The 21,313-nt window shown below is 44.0% G+C and overlaps 1 protein-coding gene across 1 annotated transcript in view; it reads left to right on the top strand.

The window, feature by feature from the left end:
• Positions 1-21,313, top strand: part of NWD1 (NACHT and WD repeat domain containing 1) — a 97,000-nt gene that overhangs the window by 41,385 nt on the left and 34,302 nt on the right. The window contains 2 exon segments of the mRNA XM_047774372.1: positions 9,068-9,265; positions 13,675-13,797. Coding sequence (XP_047630328.1) covers positions 9,068-9,265; positions 13,675-13,797 — 321 coding nt within the window.

The raw sequence follows: 21,313 nt of genomic DNA, 5'->3' as shown, positions 1-21,313 counted from the left end.
ACCAAAAAAAAAAAAAGTTTGTGGTAAAATATATGTACCAGAAAATCAACCATTTTAAGTGCACAGTTCAGTAGTATTAAGTCCATTCACATTGTTGCACAACCATCCCCAGCATCCATCTCCAGAACTTGTTCATCTTCTCAAATGGAAGCTCTATTTATTAAACACTAACTCCCCGGCCCCCACCCCCAGTCTGTAGCACCCAACCTTCTACTTCCTGTGTCTATGAATTTGACCACTCGGAGGACCTCACGCAAATGAAATCATGCAGTATTTGTCCTTTTTGTGTCTGGCATATTTCACTTAACATAAGGTCCTCAAAGTTCATCTGTGTTGTAGCATGTGTCAGAATTTCTTTTTTTTTGTCTTTTTTTTTTTTTTTTTAAGGGCTGTACCCATGGCATATGGAGGTTCCCAGGCTAGGGGTCGAATCGGAGCTGCAGCTGCTGGCCTGCACCACAGCTCATGGCAACGCCGGATCCTTAACCCACTGAGCGAAGCCAGGGATCGAACACGCATCCTCATGGTTCCTAGTTGGATTTTTTTCTACTGCGCCCTTATGGGAACTCTGAATTTCCTCCTTTTTTTAAAAGGCTGATAATATTCTACCGTGTGGATGAACCACATTCTGCTCACCCATTCACCCATCAGTAGACCCTTGTGTTGTCCCTTCCTTTTGGCAATGGTGAATAATGCTGCTCTGAACGTGGGTGTGCAAATATCTTTTCAAGACACTGCTTTCAGTTCTTCTGGATATATATCCAGATGTGGAGTTGCTGAATCATCTGGTTATTCCTTGTTTGATTTTTGAGGAACTGCCTGACCATTTTCCATAGTGGCTGCATACATTCCCACCAACCATGCACAAACGTTCTATTTCTCTGTACCCTGGCCAACACTTGTTATTTTCTGATTAAAAAAAAAAAATAGCCATCCTAATGAATGTGAAGTGGCCAGGATTTTTTTTTATCATACATTTCCCAGCTATTTTTGATTTGAGGGCTTTTATAAGGGGTTTATTTATTTGGCCACACCTGTGGCATGCAGAAATTCTTGGGCGGGGGATCAAATCCACAACACCACTATGGCAGTGACCTGAGCCATAGCAATGACAATGCTGGATCCTTAACAGCTAAGCCACTAGGGAACTCCCTAGAAAGGGTTTTACAAAGGTGCTTAGTTCCTACATCCCTTCTGGCCATACTGAGGCTGGATACCCACCCACCCCACCCCACCCCCTGCATATTCCATCACTGCATGCTGTTTCCATTTATCTTAACTCTCAGTTATTATTATTTTTTTTTTATTTTGTCTTCTTAGGGCTGCACCCGAGGCATATGGAGGATCCCAGGCTAGGGCTCAAATCGGAGCTGTAGCCGCCTGCCGACACCACAGCCAAAGCAATGTGGGATCCAAGCCACATCTGCAACCTACACCACAGCTCATGGCAATGCCAGTTCCTTAATCCACTGATTGAGGCCATGGATTGAACCTGCATCCTCATGGATGCTAGTCAGGTTCCTTAACCACTCAGCCATGATGGGAATTTCTCAGTTTTTTTGTTTTGTTTTGTTTTGTTTTGTTTTTGCTGACTTTCTTTCACATCATCTATCTGCTCTGCTTCCTGCCAAATGTCCACCCCCTATCATATAGACCAGTCCAAGAGCATGGATTTTGAGGAATTCTCATTACGGCTCAGCCAGTTAAGGACCAGATGTTGTTCCTGTGAGGATGCGGGTTCGATCCCTGGCCTCACTAAATGGGTTAAGAATCTGGTATTGTATTGGTTGAGGCCTAGGCCTTAGCTCCAGCACTAATTCAACCCCCAGCCCAGGAACTTCCATATACTGTAGGTGCTGCCCTAAAAAGAAAAAAAAAAAAAAAAAGCATGGATTTTGAGTCCTGCTATGTTGATTCAAAATGAAGCTTTGCCACTTATGAGCAAGGTGACCTTGTAAGTCCCTTACCATCCCCACCCCTACCCCTTCATGTCCCACCTTGCAGTCTTCAGGTTTCCCATTTGCTAAATGGGGTTGTTTGTCAACCCTCCCACCGAGGGCTGCTGGGTAAGATTTGTGAATCCATTCATGCAGAGCCTGTTCCCCTGGTGCCATCCGAGGTCCCAATTACTGGCATGTGACAGCACCAATGTTGTTGGCAGGAACCGCCTTGGAGGAGCCATTTCTGCCCTGAGCCTCTGCTTCCCTCATCTGTAAAATGTGGGATAGAGCTGAAGTGCACCAGGAGTTTCAAACCTCAGAGGGAGTGATTTCCCAGGAAAAGAGGCTTAGACACCCAAGCCCAGTTTAAGGGAAGGTTTACAAGCCCAAGTCACAGTATATTCTTTACCTGACAGCGCCCCGCAAGGAGGAGGTGTAGGAATGAATGTCACCACCAGATGGCGCAGCTGAGCAACCATGCTTTTGCACCACATTCCAGCACTTTCTGCCTGCTTTTAAAAGCCTGTTGGCTCCCTTGTCAAAGATTAATTGACCATAGGTGTCAGGGTTTATTTCTGGATTCTCTATTCTGTTCCATTGGTCTGTCTGTCTGTTTTGATACCAGTACCACACTGTTTTGATGACTGTGGCTTTGTAGTGTTCCTTGAAGTCTAGGAGAGTGATGCCTCCTGCTTGGTTTTTGTTTCTCAGGATTGCTTTGGCGATTCTGGGTCTTTTGTTGTTCCATATAAATGTTTGGATTGTTTGTTCTAGTTCTGTGAAAAATGTCATGGGTCATTTGATAGGGATTGCATTGAATCTGTAGATTGCTTTGGGTAGTATGGCCATTTTTACAATATTGATTTTCCCAATCCAGGAACATGGAATATCTTTCCATTTCTTTACATCTTCTTTGATTTCTTTGATTAAAGTTTTATAGTTCTCAGCATATAGGTCCTTTACCTCCTTGGTCAGGTGTATTCCGAGGTATTTGATTTTGTGAGGTGCAATTTTAAAAGGTATCGTATTTTTGTATTCCTTTTCTAATATTTCATTGCTGGTATACAGAAATGCAGCTGACTTCTGAATGTTAATCTTCTATCCTGCTACTTTGCTGAATTTATTAATCAGTTCGAGGAGTTTTGGGGTTGAGTCCTTAGGGTTTTCTATGCATAGTATCATGTCATCTGCATACAGTGACAGTTTTATCTCTTCTCTTCCTATATGGATGCCTTTTGTTTGCCTAATTGCTGTGGCTAGGACTTCCAAAACTATGTTGAAGAGCAGTGGTGAGAGTGGGCATCCCTGTCTTGTTCCAGATTTGAGTGAGAAGGCTTTCAGTTTTTCCCCATTGAGGATTATATTTGCTGTGGGTTTCTCATAAATGGCTTTGATTCTATTCAGGAATGTTCCCTCTATACCCACTTTGGCGAGGGTCTTGATCATGAATGGATGTTGGACTTTGTCAAATGCTTTTTCTGCGTCTATTGAGATGATCATATGATTTTTGACTTTTCTTTTGTTAATGTGGTGTATGATGCTGATTGATTTGCGTATGTTGAACCATCCTTGTGAACCTGGGATGAACCCAACCTGGTCATGGTGTCTAATTTTTTTGGTATGTTGTTGGATTCGGTTGGCTAAGATTTTGTTGAGAATTTTTGCATCTATATTCATCAATGATATTGGGCGATAGTTTTCTTTTTTGGTGGTATCTCTGTCTGGTTTTGGAATGAGGGTGATGGTGGCATCATAGAATGTCTTTGGGAGTATTCCTTCTTCTTCAACCTTTTGAAAGAGTTTAAGGAGGATGGGCACCAATTCCTCTTTATATGTTTGATAGAATTCACCTGTGAAGCCATCTGGTCCTGGACTTTTATTTGTAGGGAGTGATTTTATGACCTCTTCAATTTCATTTCTAGTGATGGGTCTGTTCAGTTGGTCTGTTTCTACTTGATTCAGTTTTGGCAGGCTGTAAGATTCTAGAAAATTGTCCATTTCTTCCAGATTGTCAAACTTGTTGCCATATAGTTGTTCATAGTATTCTTAAAAGAGACACGTGCACCCGCATGTTCATTGCAGCACTATTCACAATAGCCAGGACATGGAAACAACCCAAATGTCCATCGACAGAGGATTGGATTCGGAAGATGTGGTATATATACACAAGGGAATACTACTCAGCCATAAAAAAAATGACATAATGCCACTTGCAGCAACATGGATGGAACTAGAGAATCTCACACTGAGTGAAATGAGCCAGAAAGACAAAGACAAATACCATATGATATCACTTAGAACTGGAATCTAATATCCAGCACAAATGAACATCTCCTTAGAAAAGAAAATCATGGACTTGGAGAAGAGACTTGTGGCTGCCTGATGGGAGGGGGAGGGAGTGGGAAGGATTGGGAGCTTGGGCTTATCAGACACAACTTAGAACAGATGTACAAGGAGATCCTGCTGAATAGCATTGAGAACTTTGTCTAGATACTCATGTTGCAACAGAAGAAAGTCTGGGGGAAAAATGTAATTGTAATGTATGCATGTAAGGATAACCTGACCCCCTTGCTGTACAGTGGGAAAAAAAAAAAAAAACCTGTTGGATTTCTCCTATTGCCTCAGGCCTCAGGATGACTTGGTGTAGTGCCATTTCTGACCACATTTTTATTTTAAAAACTAATATTTTTGTTCATCATAGTTTGAGGGGGCATGTGTTTGATTTTTTTTTAATATTGCATTAAAATAGTATTTTTCTTGGTGTTTTTGCTGTGGCACAGTGGGGTTCAGAATCCCACTGCAGGAGTTCCCGCTGTGGCCTAATAGGATAGACGGTGTTTTGGAAGCGCTGGAACATGGGTTCAATCCCCGGCCCAGCACAGTGGGTTAAGGTTCCTGCATTGCTGCAGCTGTGGCTTAGGTTGCAAGTAAGGCTCAGATCTGATCCCTGGCCTGAGAACTCCACATGCTGCAGGACAGCCAAAAAAGAAACAAAACAAAACAGAATCCCACTACAGTGGCTCAGGTCGCTGTGGAGGTGTGGATTCGATCCCTGACCCCTGCACAGTAGGTTAAAGGATCGGTGTAGGTCGCAGTTGCAGCTGAAGTTCAATCCCTGGCTGGAGAACTTCCATAATATGCCTCGGGGGATGGCCATTGAAAAAATATATGTATTTTTCTTGATGGTCAAGTTTGTTGGTGCCACCTTAAATTTTGTACCTGTCCTGAGAGGGGCCCACCCCTGGCCCCAGCCCTGCCCCATTCCACCCACCAGCAAACCAAGGCACAGGGCATTGCCACCAGTGTCCCAGGCCCCACACTTAAGATGCCCCAACAACAGGGACAAAAATGAACTATTTGCCTTCAGAGTCCCTGGTCTTCGCTTGGCATTGCAATTGAATTTTGGGGGTCGGATTTCTACCTCTTACTGACTGTGTGACCTTGTGTAAGTTGCTTAGCCTCTCCATGTCCCTATTTCCCCCTTTACACACTTGGGGTAATAATGAGGATACCTCTGTGTGGGAGGCAGAAAAATCTGTCCCCCCATATATATTTTTTAATCCCTGGAACCTGCTCCTATTCCTTAATATGGCCCCAAAATGTGATTAAATGAAGGTTCTTGGGATGGAGAATTTATCCTGGATCATCTAAGTGGGCACCCAGTGCAATCACGCTTATCCTTATTAGAAAGAAGCAGAGGGAGCTCTTTGCCCTCTTTCCTTCTCCCCGGCATTAGCAGCCATGACGGTCGAGCTGTGCAGTTTTCAGCAGGCACAAGATCTACCCAGGACACGGGAAGCGCTATGCCAGGACCAACGGGAAGGTTCCCCAATTTCTTAAAGCAAAATGTGAGTTGGCGTTCCTTTCCAAGAGGAATCCTCAGCAGATCAACTGGACTGTTCTCTACAGAAGGAAGCCCAAAAAGGGACAGTTGGTGGAGATTCAAAAGAAAAGAACCCGTCATGCAGTCAAATTCCAGGGGGCTGTAACTGATGCATCTCTTGCTGACATAATGGCCAAGAGGAACTTGAAGTTAGGAAGGCTCAAAGAGAAAAGCTATCAGGGCTGCCAAAGCAGCAAAAAAAGCTAAGCAAGCATCTAAAAAGACAGCAATGGCTGCTGCAAAGGCTCCCACAAAGGCAGCACCCAAGCAAAAGAGTTGGTGGAATGGAAGATGGGACTTTTAAATAAAGATCTGAGAATAACTGAAAAAAAAAAAAAGAAGTAGAAGCAGAAGCAGAGGAAGATTTGAAACAGAAAAAGGGGAAACCACAGAGACACACAGATGAGAAGGACAGGTGAAGATGGAGGAAGAGGTTGGGGTGACTTGCTAGTATAATATGGGTGGGAATGTAGATTGGTGCAGCCACTGTGGAAAACTGTATGGAGGTTTCTCTTAAAAAAACAGAAAGAGAACTACTATACGATTCAGCAATTCCATTCCTGGCTAAATGCCTGTAAAAAAACAAAACCGCTAATTCAAAAAGATATATTCGGAATTCCCGTTGTGGCTCAGTGGGTTAAGAACCTACCTACTATTTGGGAGGATGCGGGTTCAATCCCTGGTTTTGCTCAGTGGGTTAAGAATTTGGCGTTACTGTGAGCTGTGGTATAGTTTGCAGATGCAGCTCAGATCTGGCGTTGCTGTGACTGTGGTGTAGGCCAGCAGCTGCAGCTCCCATTTGACCCCTAGCCTGGGAACTTCCATACGCTGCAGATGTGGCCCTAAAAGAGACCAAAAAACAAACAATAATGCACCCCAGTGTTCATAGCAGCCTGATTTACAATTGCCAGGATATTGAAGCAACCTAAGTATCCATCAACAAATGAATGGATAAAGAAGATGTGGTATACATAGACAATGGAAATAAGAAAAGAATGAAATTTTTGCATTCTCAGCAACATGGATGGACTTGGAGGGCATTACACTACATGAAATAAGTCAGATAGAGAAAGACAAATACTTTATGGTATTACTTATATGTGCCTTCTAAAAAATACAACAAACTAGTGAATACAACAAAAAAGAAGCAGACTCAGAAATAGAACAAACTAGTGGTTACCAGCGGGGAGAGGGAGGGGGGAGGGGCAGCCTGGGGTGGGAGGGTGAGAGGTACACACTATTGAGTGTAAGATAGGCTACAAGGGTGTATTTTACAACACGGGGAATATGGCAAATATTTTGTAATAAATGTAAATGGAGTATAGCCTTTTAACATTATATTAAAATATTAAAACAAAGAGATTGGGGTGATGCGGCTATAAGCCAAGTATGCCTAGAGCCCCAAGAAGCTGGAAGAGGCCAGGAACAATCCTCCCCTATAGCCCCTGGAGAGAACACAGCCCTGCTGACACCTGGATTTTGGACTTCTGGCCTCCAGAACCATGAGAAGGGAAAGTTCTGTTGTTTGAAGCCCCTTGGGTTTTTTCGTTACAGCAGCCACTAGACATTAACCCACTTAGTAACTATGAAGTACTGATGAAATGACTGTGATTTCTCTAGCAGACACTTGTTCTGGCACTCAGAACATAGCAATGAATAGGAGAAATATCATTTCTGTTCTTGGGAAACCCAAGGTCTAGGGTGGTAGAGGGGGAGACTGAGCCATGAAATAAATGAACACAAGGAAAAATCAAATTGTAACTGTGATAAGGACCTGATCTAGGGGGGATGGGCCGAAGACTCCTTTTTTAAATTTAATTTTATTGAAGTATAGTTGACTTACAATATTGTGTGAATTTCTGCTGTACAGCAAAGTGATTCAGCCATACATATACATATATTCATTCCCATATGAGTTATCACAGAACACTGAGTAGATTTCCCTATGCTATATAGCAGGTCCCTGTTGACCATCCATTCCATATACAAAAGTGTGCTTTTGCCATTCCCAAGGCCCCAGTCCATCCCTCTCCTCCTACCCTTCCCCTTTGGTAACCATCAGTTTGTTTTCTATGTCTGTGAGTCTGTTTCTGTTCCATAGATAAGTTCATTTGTATCATATTTTAGATTCCACTTCAAAGTGATATCATATGGTACTTGTCTTGCTCTGTCTGACTCGAATCTCTAGGTCCATCCATGTTCTTGCAAATGGCATTCTTTTGTATGGCTGAGTAGTACTCCATTATGTGCACGTACCACTTCTGCTTAATCCATTCATCTTTCAATGGACATTTAGGTGGCTTCCATGTCTTGCCTATTTAATTAGAATGCCCAGTGTGCTAAGAAGGCACTTGTCTTGGCCGCTTTAAATAGTGCTACAATGAACACTGGGGTGCGTGTATCTTTTCAAATTATGGTTTTTGAAGAATGCTTTTTACCAAAGTGATCTCTGAGTTAAGATGAAGATGAGGGGATGATTGGCATGAGAAAAGGAGAAGGAAGAGTTCCTGCTGTGGCTCAGCAGGTTAAGAACGAGGATGCACCAGGATGCAGGTTTGATCCCTGGCCTCGCTCAGTGGGTTAAAGGTTCTATGTTGCTGTGGCTGTGGCCTAGGCCTACAGGGGCAGTTCCAATTCAATTCTTAGCCTGGAAACTTCCATGTGCTGCAGGTGCAGCCATATTGAGAAGGAAAGAAGGAAAGAAAGGAAGGAAGGAAGGAAGGAAGGAAGGAAGGAAGGAAGGAAGGAAGGAAGGAAGGAAGAGGAGTTCCCATCGTAGTGCAGCGGAAACAAATCCGACTAGGAACCATGAAGTTGTGGGTTCGATCCCTGGCCTCACTCAGTAGGTTAAGGATCTGGCATTGCCATGAGCTGTGGTGTAGGTTGCAGATGAGGCTCGGATCTGGCATTGCTGTGGCTCTAGCATAGGCTGGCAGCAACAGCTCCGATTAGACTCCTAGCCTGGGAACCTCCATGTGTCACAGGTGCAGCCCTAAAAAAAGACAAAAGACAAAAAACATTTTTTTTAATTTATGAAAGAAATAAAAGAAAAGAAAAGGGAAAGGAAGCATTCTGGGCAGAGGGAACAGCATGGGCAAAGGTTCTCCAGACACACTTGTCCCTACAAGTGCACCAGGTGGTTTATAGCCAACAGAAAGGGGAGCAGGAAAGGACGATAAGATGAGAGACTTGACCCAGGGAAGCAGTGCCCCTCCCCATAACCAGTGTCTCCCCTCCGTTGCAGAGAGAAGTGTCCTGTATACAGAACTTCTGGCCAGACTCCATTTCTTCGCTACCTCGCATCCAGCACTGGTGGGACAGCTGTGCCAACAGGTGCAGAGCTGGTTCCGGGTGTGCCCATTCCCTGTGCTGGTGCCCCTCGGAGGATTCCTCCAGCCTCCAGGAGGACCCCTCCGGGCGACCCTCACTGGCTGTCATAAAGGTGGGTCTTCCCCAGTGAAGCAAAAATCTTGCCAGCTCCTGCCTGCCTGGGGCCAGCAGATCACAGGGGTTTCGGGCTGCTCTCTGGGGCTCCTCTCTGCCAGCAGGGAAGCCCCAAGGGTGCCATCAGGACTTGCCCGTGCTGTCTCATGCTGACTGGGCTCCTTCTGCTCCCCAGGGACTGTGAATTACTAGTGTAAATACTGCTAATGAGCCTAGAGCAAGGGGATGCTGACTGCCTCTGGGGTCTCATCTCTAAGAGTTTGGTGCCCATATTTCAGAGAGCTTCTGCAGCTTATAGGCTCACTGGCCCCTGAGAGGCTGGTGGACTTGTAGGTTTTTTTGCTGGGACACCAGAATGTCAGAGCGACAAAAGGATTTAATTCTCTCCATCCAGTTGTCACCCATGTTTCTAACCATCCATCCATCCATCCATCCATCCATCCATCCATCCATCCTTCCATCCTTTCCTCCCTTCCTTCCATCTTTCTACCCTTTCATCCATCCACTCGTCCTCCCTCCCTCTCTCCTTTCCTATTCTATCCTTCCTTCCCTCCTTCCTACCATCCAGCTATCCATCAGTCTGTCCCTCCATCCACCCATTCTTCTGTCCATTCATCCATCCATCCATCCATCCTACCATCCAGCTATTCATCGGTCTGTCCATCCCTCTACCCATCCCTCCATCCATTCATCCATCCACCTTCCTTTCTTCTTTCCTTCCATCTATCCTCTGTATGTCCTTCCTTCCTTCCATTCATCCACCCATCCACCAATTGTCCATATTTCCACTAGTCATCCTTCTTTCCACCTGCCTACCCACACCACTTCCATTTCCCTATATTACCATCTTCTATTCACTCACTTACCCCTCCACCCATCTACATGCTCGGCCACTCATCACCTCACCCACCCATCTATCAGTTGATTCATCTACCATCTATCATCTACCACCCATCTATTCAAGTCACCCATTGTCCAACCAGCCATCTATTTGTCCACTCAACCACCAGTCCACTTCCATTCATCCATCCTTTTATCTGCTCACTCACAGTCTCTCACATTAATCATGAAGCCACTGAATACAATTAGCTTGTGGTTCAAATGCCAGCTATTATGACTCTGGTTGTGTAGGTCACAACTGTAGCTTGGATCTGATCCTTGGCCTTGGAACTCCATATACTGTGGGGTGTCCAAAAAAGAAAAAACAAAAACAAAAAAATAGGAGTTCCTTTCTCACCTGTGCGACAGCCATTTCTGTGCCACATGGGCTTGTAAGGAAAGCCACACTCTTAAGGCACCAGGACTCTGAAATAGAAATTCTAAGAGATGCTAAGTACAATGTACAGAAGAATTGATTCAGGGATAGCTACTAGAATGCTGTATTGAGAAGTATTCTGAGACTGAATATGGTTTAATGGAAAAGAATGTATATTGGATACATTGGTTTTGATGCTGTGCACAGGCCAGATAGCAGTGGCTTAAGTAAAACAGGAGTTCCTGCTGTGGTGCAACGAAATTGGCAGTGTCTCTGGAGTGCTGGAATGTAGATTCAATCCCTGGCCTGGCACAGTAGGTTAAGGATCCAGTGTTGCTGCAGTTGAAGCATAGGTTGCAACTGTGGCTCAGATCTGATCCCTGGCCCAGGAAATCCATATGCTGTGGGGCAGCCGAAAAACAACAACAAAAAAAGACAGGAGTTCCTGTTGTGGCTCAGTGGTCATGAACCCGACTAGTGTCCATAAGGATGTGAGTTCGAACCCTGGCCTTGCTCAGTGGGTTAAGGGTCTGGCATTGCTATGACCTGTGGTGTAAGTCGCAGATGCAGCTGGGATTTGGCATTGCTGTGCCTGAGGCGCAGCAGCTCCAGTTCCACCTCTAGTCTGGAAACTTCCATATGCCATGCTATGGCCCTTAAAAAAAAAAAAAAAAAAGGCAGGAGTTCATTTTTCTCCCACACAATAGCCCAGGTAATTAAAAGTAATATGGGTCTCCAGGGTGTCAGGGACCCCTTTCTTTCAACCTTGTTGCTCTGCCAATTTCAATGTGACGTTTCCATTTAATGGCCCCAAATGGCTGCTCCTGCTCTTGCCATCACATCAGCATTCCAGCCAGTGGGGAGTGGGAAGGAGCAGTCAATGGCAGGCTCCTTCCCTCCCAGCACAGAACTCAGTACTTCTTGCTCCTGTCTCACTGGTGAAAACTTGGCCATCTTCAATTGTAAGGGAACTTGGGAAATAGGATCTTTGTTTGGATAACCACATATTCAGCCTAAAACCTGTGGGCTGTGGGTTTTATTGTTAAAGGAAGCATGATAGAATGGCTCTTTGGGGCTGGGGCTGGGGGGTGTACAAATCACAGAGTGTGGTGATTGTTAGCAATGTCTGCCACGTTGTAGGCAAAGGAAGTGGAGTTTCTAGTTTTTCTTATCTCAATGGGGAAATGTTTTGTGTTTCAGACCCACTGTGGCAGTTGTATGAGCTTTAATTTAATTTTTTTACTCTCCCTTCCTTCCTCCCTCCCTACTTCCTTCCTACTTTCTTTCTTTTCTCTCTCTTTCCTCCTTTCTTTCTTTTTCTCCCTCTCTCTCCCTTTCTTTCCTTCTGGCCACCCTGTGGCATACGGACTTCCCAGCTCAGGATCAGATCCAAGCTGCAATTGCTGTGCCAGGCCAGGGGTTGAACCTATGTCCAGGACTGCAGAGATACCACCAATCCCATTGTGCTACAGCAGAAACTCCCAGTTTCTTTATTTTTAAAATGAGAAGTTTTGAGTTCACATTTCCAAGGTCACAGTGAGTGAGTGAAAACAAAAAAGTGGGGGGAGAGGAAGAGAGAAAGAAAAGAAAACCAAATCTCCTTTCCTCATGCCCTGTCCCAGTGAGGTGGATAAAAATTCTGGATTCTCAGACCTAGTCTGGCTCTAATTTCAACACTTCCCACACTATTTTACATAAGGGGAGGCTGAAGCGCAGAGCAGGAAAAGGACTTACTTAAGGGCATTCTGGAAGTCTGGTCTCCTGATATCTGGGCTGATGTTTTCTTGAGTGCAACTCTGTTCCTCTCTCTCTTCAGCAATGTACTAATCAGGATCCTCCCAGCAGAGAGCCTTGGGCTGTGTTTGCTCAAACTATTGACAGGGATTTTTTAGGGCCACACCCACATCGTATAGAAGTTTCCAGGCTAGGGGTCAAGTAGTTGCCAGCCTATCCCACAGCCACAACAACACAGGATCTGAGCCATATCTGCACCCTACACCACAGGTCATGGGAATGATGGCTCCTTAACCCACTGAGCAAGGCCAGTTATTGAATACTAGTCCAGTTCGTTACTGCTGAGCCACAATGGGAACTCTGCAAATAGTTTTTTCTTTGGGGTACCAGCCCTCATTTTCCCACACAGATCAAACTCAAAGAGAAGTCAAAAGCAGAGTCATCATTCTCAGCCAATATAATTCCATTCCTGAGTCTTTTCTCAACTCAACTATACATCATTGACATTTGGGGCTGGATCATTCTTTATAGGATAAATCTGTCCTGTGTGATCAGGATGTTGAGCATCATCCCTGGTCCCTACCCATCAGATGTCAATAGCACCCTGGTCCCCAGCTGTAACAACCAAAAATATCTCCAGACATTTCCCAGTGTGCCCTCGGGAGTGTTGTGGTCCAGGTACGCAGGTCAGAAAAAGAATTTTCCAGCATGGCAAGGTGAAGAGAAAGAAGAGTTTATTGAGATGTGAGATGCTGCTGGCATAGGAGGACCACTTCTTGATGATCAGGGAGAGCCAACCCTGGGTATGTGGTAGTGTCTATTTTTATAGCCCAGGGAGAGGAGAAGTCTTATAATTCACCTACTGACATGATGATTGGTTGGGGAAAGAGGGGTCTTATGATACACTTGCTGCTTGTTTGGGGGCATATAAGGCCCCTATAGGGGTGGGGTGAGAGTGGGACACATACCTTTCCTAGTAGGGGGTAGGAAGGAATATACCAGGTTGCTCAAGTTGAGGGAAGGGACATTACAGTGAGACAGGTGGAGTGATGATAAGGTAATTCTTGTCTTGGCCAGAGGCTTTGAGTTCAATCTCCTTGAAGGGGGCTTGAAGTCCCATAGGGAGCAGCATCACCCCTGGGTAGGAGCTGCTGAACTAGAGGCACTTATGACTAAGCAGTGGTTTAGTCCATTTTCCTACCTCAGAGCAATGTAAACATTACAGCCCAGAGTCTATCTCTGGCATCTGACAGCATTGGCTTTGAAATCCTAGCTCTGCCCCTTGTAGGTGTGTGACTTTGGACAAGGAACTGACTCTGTCTGAGGCTCAGCTTCCTTATCTGTGAAGTGGGGGTGCATTATAACACCTCATGGCTGAGCATTCAGACACAGGAGATCTCATCTCTGTGTGCCTACAGGCATTACAGCCATGGCGTGGAGCCTGGAAGAGAAGCTGCTGGTGGTTGGCACCCAGGAGGGCATGGTGGCTGTGTGGGACATGGAAGAGCAGCAGGTGATCCACATCCTAACTGGACACAGAGGTGAGGCTCAGGAAGTGGGGTCTGTGATCAACTTCTTCCTAACATCCCTTGGCACTCAGTCAGTCCCCAGGGCTCCTTCACCAGTAATTCACTTCTCTGTGTCAAAACCCTGGCCTTTGTTCCTGCATCAGCTAGCTATAGCCACATAACAAAACACTCCAACAGGAATGTAAATTGGTGGAGCCACTATGGCAAATAGAATGGAGGGTCCTCAAAAAACTAAAAATACAGTTGTCATATGATCCAACAATACTACTCCTAGGTAGATATCTGGACAAAACTTTATTTATTTATTTTTTTATTTTGTCTTTTTAGGGGTGCACCTGCAACATACGGAACTTTCCAAGCTAGGGGCTGAATCAGAGCTGTAGCTGCTGGCCTACACCACAGCCACAGCAACGTGGGATCCAAGCCTCATCTGTGACCTACACCACAGCTCACAGCAACGCCAGATCCTTAACCTGCTGAGCAAGGCCAGAGATTGAACTCTCAACCTCATGGAGCCATAGGAGCTGCTCAGCAGGAGTAACTGCTGAGCCACGGGAACTGCAAAACTATATTTCAAAAAGATGCATGCACCCCAATGTTCATAGAAGCACTATTTAAAATAGATGACACAGTAACAACCTAAATGTCCATTGACAGATGAATAGATAAAGAAGATGTGATATAAATATACAATGGAATATTACTCAATCATGAAAAATAATGAAATAATGCCATTTGCAGAAACATGGATGGACCTAGAGATTATCAGACTTCACTTACATCCAAGTGAAGTAAGTCAGACGAAGACAAATATCATATTCCACTCATACACAAAATCTAAATTATGACACAAATGAACTTATCTATAAAACAGAAGCAGACTCATAGACATAGAGAACAGGCTTGTGGTTGCCAAGCGGGAGGAGAGGTGAGGGAGGGTTGAATTGGGAGTTTGGGATTAGCAGATGCAAACCATTGTATATAGAGTGGATAAACAACAAGGTTCTACTATGTAGCACAGGGAACTATATTCAATATCCTGAGATAAGCCATAATGGAAAAGAATATGAAAAAGAGAACAAGCAAATACCCTAAACACAGTAGCTTCAAACAATAGCAGTTTATTTAGCTCCCCTCTGTGAGTGGGCAGTTCAGGCTGGGCACAGCCGGGCAGCAATTCTAGTCTCAGCTGGGCTTGCTCATGCCTATGTAGTCAGTTACTGGGCATCTGGGAGCTGGCCTGGTTCAGGATGTTCTTAGCTGAGACAACTCAACTCTGTTCCATGTGGTCTCTCATCCTCCACCAGGTGATCCTGGGTAGAGGCAGAGTCTCGAGGGCGAGCAGAAGCGTACAAGGCCTCTTAAGGCCTGGAACTGGCATCCCTTCACATTCTCTCTCTCTCTCTTTTTTTTTTTTTTTTTTTTGCCTTTTCTAGGGCCACACCCAAGGCATATGGAGATTCCTAGGCTAGGAGTCTAATTGGAGCTGTAGCCGCCGGCCTATGCCAGAGTCACAGCAACGCAGGATCCGAGCCGCGTCTGCAACCTACACCACAGCTCACAGAAAGGCCAGATCCTTAACCCATTGAGCAAGGCCAGGGATCGAACCCACAACCTCATGGTTCCTAGTCAGATTCGTTAACCACTGCGCCACGAAGGGAACTCCTCCCTTCACATTCTATTGGCCAAAGGAAGTCACCAGAACAATCCAGAATCAGTGAGTAGGAAACCAGCTTGTTCTCTTGATGGGAGGAGCACAGTCACACTACAAAAGGCGTAGATCAGGAAGGGTAAAGAATAGGGGTCATTTATGTAATTTGTCTACCACAGTCCTTCAGAGCCTATAAAAGTTTTCTTCTGCAAAGTCCCATCACAGCTATGGTTCACTCATCCCAATGATTCTTGAGGGCTTTCTGTGTACCAGGCCTTTTTCTAGGAGAGAGATCAGGGCTGAGACTCAAGTAAGAGGAGTAAGACACATCCCTTGTGTGTAAAATTTAGGGGCATCCCCAAATTAAAAAAAATCAAGATAAATAATATTTCAAAACAATTAATGCAAAAAAAATCCACAATGAATAAATATCAACATGTCTTAAAAACAGGATGGGTGATAGACAGGGTGAGAGGCTCCATACGGGAGCCAGAGGCAAAAGGAAAACTCGGTAATTTGTCACCTCCTTAACTGTGCACCCAAGATGAGGCCTTACTTGCCTCACGAAATCCCTGCCCTGAGTCAGACTCATGTGTTTGGGAAGAGAAGCCAGATAAAAACGTAGTTACACATTGTGATAAGTGTAGTGAGGAGGGGGAGCGGTAAATTAGAAGTTTGGGGTTAACATATACACACTACTAGATATAAAAGAGATAAGCAACAAGGACTTGCTGTGTAGCCCAGGGAAATCTACTCAATATTCTCTAATAACCTATGTGGAAAAAGAGTCTGAGAAAGCACAGATATATGTGTGTATGTATATACACTGATTCCATTTGCTGTACATCAAGCTAACACAATGTTAAGAAGTCAACAATACTCCAATAATTTTTTTTTTTAATATCATGAGGAAAACAGGATGTCATGAGCTGCAATGACCAAAGTGACCAACTTAGGGGAGTTAGGGAAGGAATTTCTCTGAGCAGTGACAATCAGCCAACATGCAAAGGGTTGAAGGGGAGTTCACCTTGTGGTTCAGTTGGTTAAGAACCTGACTAGTACCCATGAGGATGTGGGTTTGATCCCTGGCCTCGCTCAGTGGGTTAAAGGATCCGGCATTGTCACAAGCTGTGGTGTAGGTCATGGATGAGGCTCAGATCCTGCCCTGCTATGGCTATGGTGTAGGCCAGCAGCTGCAGCTCTGATTCAACTCCTTAGTCTATGAATTTCCATATGCCACAGTTGCAGCCCTAAAAAAGCAGGGCAGGAGGAGTTGAACAAATAAGTGTGCAAAGGGCCAGAGTGTGGGAAGAGCAGCCCAGGAAGACAGCCAGTGTAGAGACCCGAAATGGAGAAGAGGTTGACACATTTACAGAATAGGAAGGAAGCTATGAGGCTGGAGCTTAGGATAATGTATCAAATGAAAGAAGCCAGTCGCAAAAGACTACATTGTATATGAGTCATTTATATGAAATGTGCAGAACTGGTAAATCCAGAGGGAGAGAAAGCAGTTGTGGCTGCCCAGGGGCTGGGGGTACAAGAGGGATGGAGAATGACTGCTAATGGGAACAGGGCTTCCTTTTTGGGTGATGAAAATGTTCTGGAATCTGATAGAAGTGATGTTTGCCCAACATCATACATGGACTCTCGTTATCAGTGATTATGCACTTTAAGATGGTTTAAATGATAAGGAAAGAAAGGGGGAGGGAATGACGGCTTTCTGAGTTTATGAAAATATTCTAAACCTAGCCTGTGGTGATGGTTGCACAACTCTACGGAACATAAAAAAAAAAAAAAAACAGTGAATTATACTGTTGCCTGAGAGTGGGTATTTCTTTCCTTTTCTTTTCTCTCCTTCCTTTTTTTTTTCTTTTTCTTTTTTTCTTTTTTGCCATGGAATGCAGTGGTTTGATGTGGGATCTCTCCTCCCAGACCAGGAATCGAACCCAGGCCACAGCAGTGAAAGTGCCAAAAGTGACAAAGCCTGACCATTAGACCACCAGGGAACTCCTGAGTGGGTGAATTTTATGCTTGTGAATTTTATATCAATAAAGATGTTAAAATATAATATCATTACAGTCTAAGCATGTACATAGCTCTATTATTTTTCACATTTTGCCATAACATTCTTTTGTTTTCACTGAATCTTTTTATTAATTTTTGTTTTTTAGGGCCATGCCTGTGGCATATGGAAGTTCCCAGTTCAGGGCTGAATTGGAACTGTAGCTGTCAACCTACACCACAGCCAGAGTAAAGCCAGATCTGAGCTGCGTCTGCAACCTACACCACAGCTGGATCCTTAACCCACTGAGCAAGTCCAGGAATCAAACCCTCATCCTCATGGATCCTAGTCGGGTTGGTAAACTGTTCAGCCAGAACGGGAACTCCCTTACTGAATCTTTTTTAAACAACTTTATTGAGGTATAATTTACATACTACACAATGCGCCTGTTTTAAATGTACAATGCAACGATTTTTTAGTAATGGTACCAACTTGCGCTACCATCTCCATAATCCCACTGGAGAACTTTCCATCACCCCAAGGAGATCTCTCCTGCCCCCTTTACAGTGCATCCTTGGTCCCACCCCCAGCCTCAGGCAACCACTAATGTGCTTTCTGAGTCTATAGATTTGTCTTTTCTGGACATTTCATATAAATGAAATTGTATACTCTGTGACCTTTTGATCTGGCTTCTTTCACGCCACATAATATGTTTGCAGTTCATCTGTGTTTTTACATGTACGGATGGTTTGTTCCTTCACTGTATGGAAGGGAACAGAAGTTTTTATCCATTTATCACTTGTAGGACATTTACATTGTTTCAAATTTGGGGCTGTCACAAATAATGCTGATATGATCCATTGAATCTCCATCTTTTTTTTTCTTCTTACGGCCACACTTGGGGCATATGGAAGTTCCCAGGCCAGAGGTCGAATCAGAGCTGCAGCTGGGCCTGTGCCTCAGCTTATAGCAACACAGAGTCCCTAACTCACCGAGCAAGGGGAGGAATTGAACCTCCACCCTCACCAAGACAACACTAGGTCCTTAACCTGTCGAGCCACATCGGGAACTCCTGAATCTTCATCTTTATAATGTTCAAAGGCAGCAAAAAAATTTCATTCTTCTAGATAGATCATGCTCCAGAATTCACTAAACTATTAAAAAAAATTTTTGGCTATTTAGATTGTTTGTAGTTTTATGCTATTTGGGTAACACTGGGATGAATTCTGTTTTCACTCTCATCAATATTTTTTTCATTCTGTTGACTATTTCCAGTGAGTAGCACTCTTGAATTAGAAGTTATGAACAGTCCTATGGGTTTTGAGACCTGTCATCTTATTGCTTCCCAAACAGGCTGTAGCAAATTAAAACACTCCCCAACCCCAACGCTCCCAGCACTAGATGTTTTCATTTTACTCTTTTTGTCTGAGTAGTCAGAGTGGAGTGGGTACTGATAGAGTATCTGTCAAATAAAATTCCCTCATTTTATCATCAGGATGGCTACTTTCCCATAAGTCTATTCAATCTCTGTATCTGTGTGTGTGAGCCCATTTACCAATGACGACCCTGATTCTCTTTTTAAAGCCATCAAACTCATTATTTGTACTTGGAAAAGCTCAGGAACCAGTTCACTGGAAAAAAAATCAAACAAGCAGAAAACATTATATACCTACACAATATGGGAAGTGAAAACTTCTGATCTGGTGGTTCATACTGGCTTGTGAGAGCTGACTGAAACCTTCAGGAGTTTGATGAGATGGTTGTCAAACATAGGTGTTCTTTTTTTAAAAAACTAAAGTATAGTTGAATTACAATGTTTTTCCAATTTCTGCTGGATAGCAAAGTGACCCAGTCATACATATATATATATTTATATGCATTATGTTTCTTACATTATCTTCCATCATGGTCTATCCCAAGAGACTGGATATAGTTCCCTGTGCTATACAGTAAGATCTCATAGCTTATCCATTCTAAATGTAATAGTTTGCATCTACTAACCTCAAATTCCCAGTCCATTCCCTCCTCCCACCCCACCCCCGTTGACGACCACAAGTCAAACAGAGCCATTCTGAAATAGTAAATTACAGAAACACATAATTAAATCAATTATATTAAAATAAGGTAATGCTCAAACCTCATCATTTTCTAACTATTTTAACACACTCTACCACTCTACTCTTTTTTTTTTTTTTTGGCTTGATGTAGGATCTCAGTTCCCAGACCAGGGATTGAACCTGGACCACAGCAGTGAAAGCACTGAGTCCTAACCACAAGGCTACTAGGGAGCTCCCTGCCATATTCCACTCTTCTCTTGGCTATCATATCCATGGGATGGAAATAGTGTGCTACCGACCATCTCCTCCCAACTCCACATACATATGGTTGTGTGTAGTCATATAAGCTTGTGCAACCTATTTATTTTTTAGTAAAGATCACATATTTTGCCTCTTTCCATATCATGTGTATCTCTAATTCATTTTAGCAGTGATATTGTGTGCTACATATGGGGATATATTATAAAACATTACTATTTATTATTATTATTGTCTTTTTTTTTTTTTTTTTAGGGCTGCACTCATGGCATATGGAGGTTCCCAGGCTAGGGGTCCAATTGGAGCTACAGCTATCGGCCTACACCACAGCCACAGCAACCTAGGATCCGAGCCATGTCTTCAATCTACACCACAGCTCACCACAATGTGGGATCCTTAATCCACTGATTGAGGCCACAGATTGAACCCACAGCCTCATGATTCCTGGTTGGGTTTGCTTCCACTGCACCATGTTGGGAACTCCTAAAACATTAGTATTTATAGAAATTTTGGTTGATGGAGCTCCCGTCGTGGCTCAGTGGTTAAGGAATCTGACTAGGAACAATGAGGTGGCGGGTTTGATCCCCTGCCTCGCTCAGTGGGTTAAGGATCAGGTGTTGCCATGAGCTGTGGTGTAAGTTGCAGATGCATCTTGGATCCCGCATTGCTGTAGCTGTGGCATAGGCCGGCGGCTACAGCTCCAATTAGACCCCTAGCCTGGGAACCTCCATATGCCTCCGGTGTGGCCCTAGGAAAAAAAAAAAAAGAAAGAAAGAAATTTTGGTTGAAAAATACCCCAATCGTAAGAAATAAAAATCCCCTTCAATGTGCTGGACATATGAATTCTAAAGTAAACTTTTCTCTGGCCTGGGAAGTTCCATGTGCTGCACAAAACAAAACAAAACAATAAAAACAAAAACCCCACCAAAACAAAACAAACAAAACTGAGACAAAGAAGTAAACTATCCTTCCTTTAGTGTCCCCCAAGCTTCAGTCTCCCCTGAAAGTGGTGCATGCTTACAGTCTGTTATATGCCAGCATATATGTTATATGCTTACAGTCTGTTATAAGCTGACTTTTCTCTCAGCTTATGCAGACATTGCTCTGTACTTTGAGCCTCTGTCAAAAACAGCACCTTGCAGGGACATTCCCATTGTGGCTCAGCTGGTTAAGAACCCAACTAGTGTCTGTGAGGATGGGGATTTCATCCCCGGCCTCACTCAGTGGGTTAAGGATCCAGCATTGCTGCAAGCTGCAGCATAGGTCACAGATATGGCTTGGATCTGGCTGTGGCATAGACTGGCAGCTGCAGCTCTGATTCGACCCCTAGCCCAGGAACTTTCTGCAGGTGCAGAAATATGCCGCAAGTGAGGCCCTAAAAAAAAGAAATTATACCACGCTGGTATTTTTTCCTTTGTTTTTTATTTATCTTTATTTATTTTATATATATATATATATATGTATATATGTACACACACACACACACACACACACACACACACACACACACACACAGAGCTTTTTAGGGGCCAAACACATGGCATATGGAAGTTCCTAGGC

This window comes from Phacochoerus africanus, chromosome 4, assembly GCF_016906955.1.
Source record: "Phacochoerus africanus isolate WHEZ1 chromosome 4, ROS_Pafr_v1, whole genome shotgun sequence".
NCBI lineage: Eukaryota > Metazoa > Chordata > Mammalia > Artiodactyla > Suidae > Phacochoerus > Phacochoerus africanus.
Note: the sequence above shows the minus strand (reverse complement) of the source record. Positions and strands in the feature narration are given on the sequence as shown.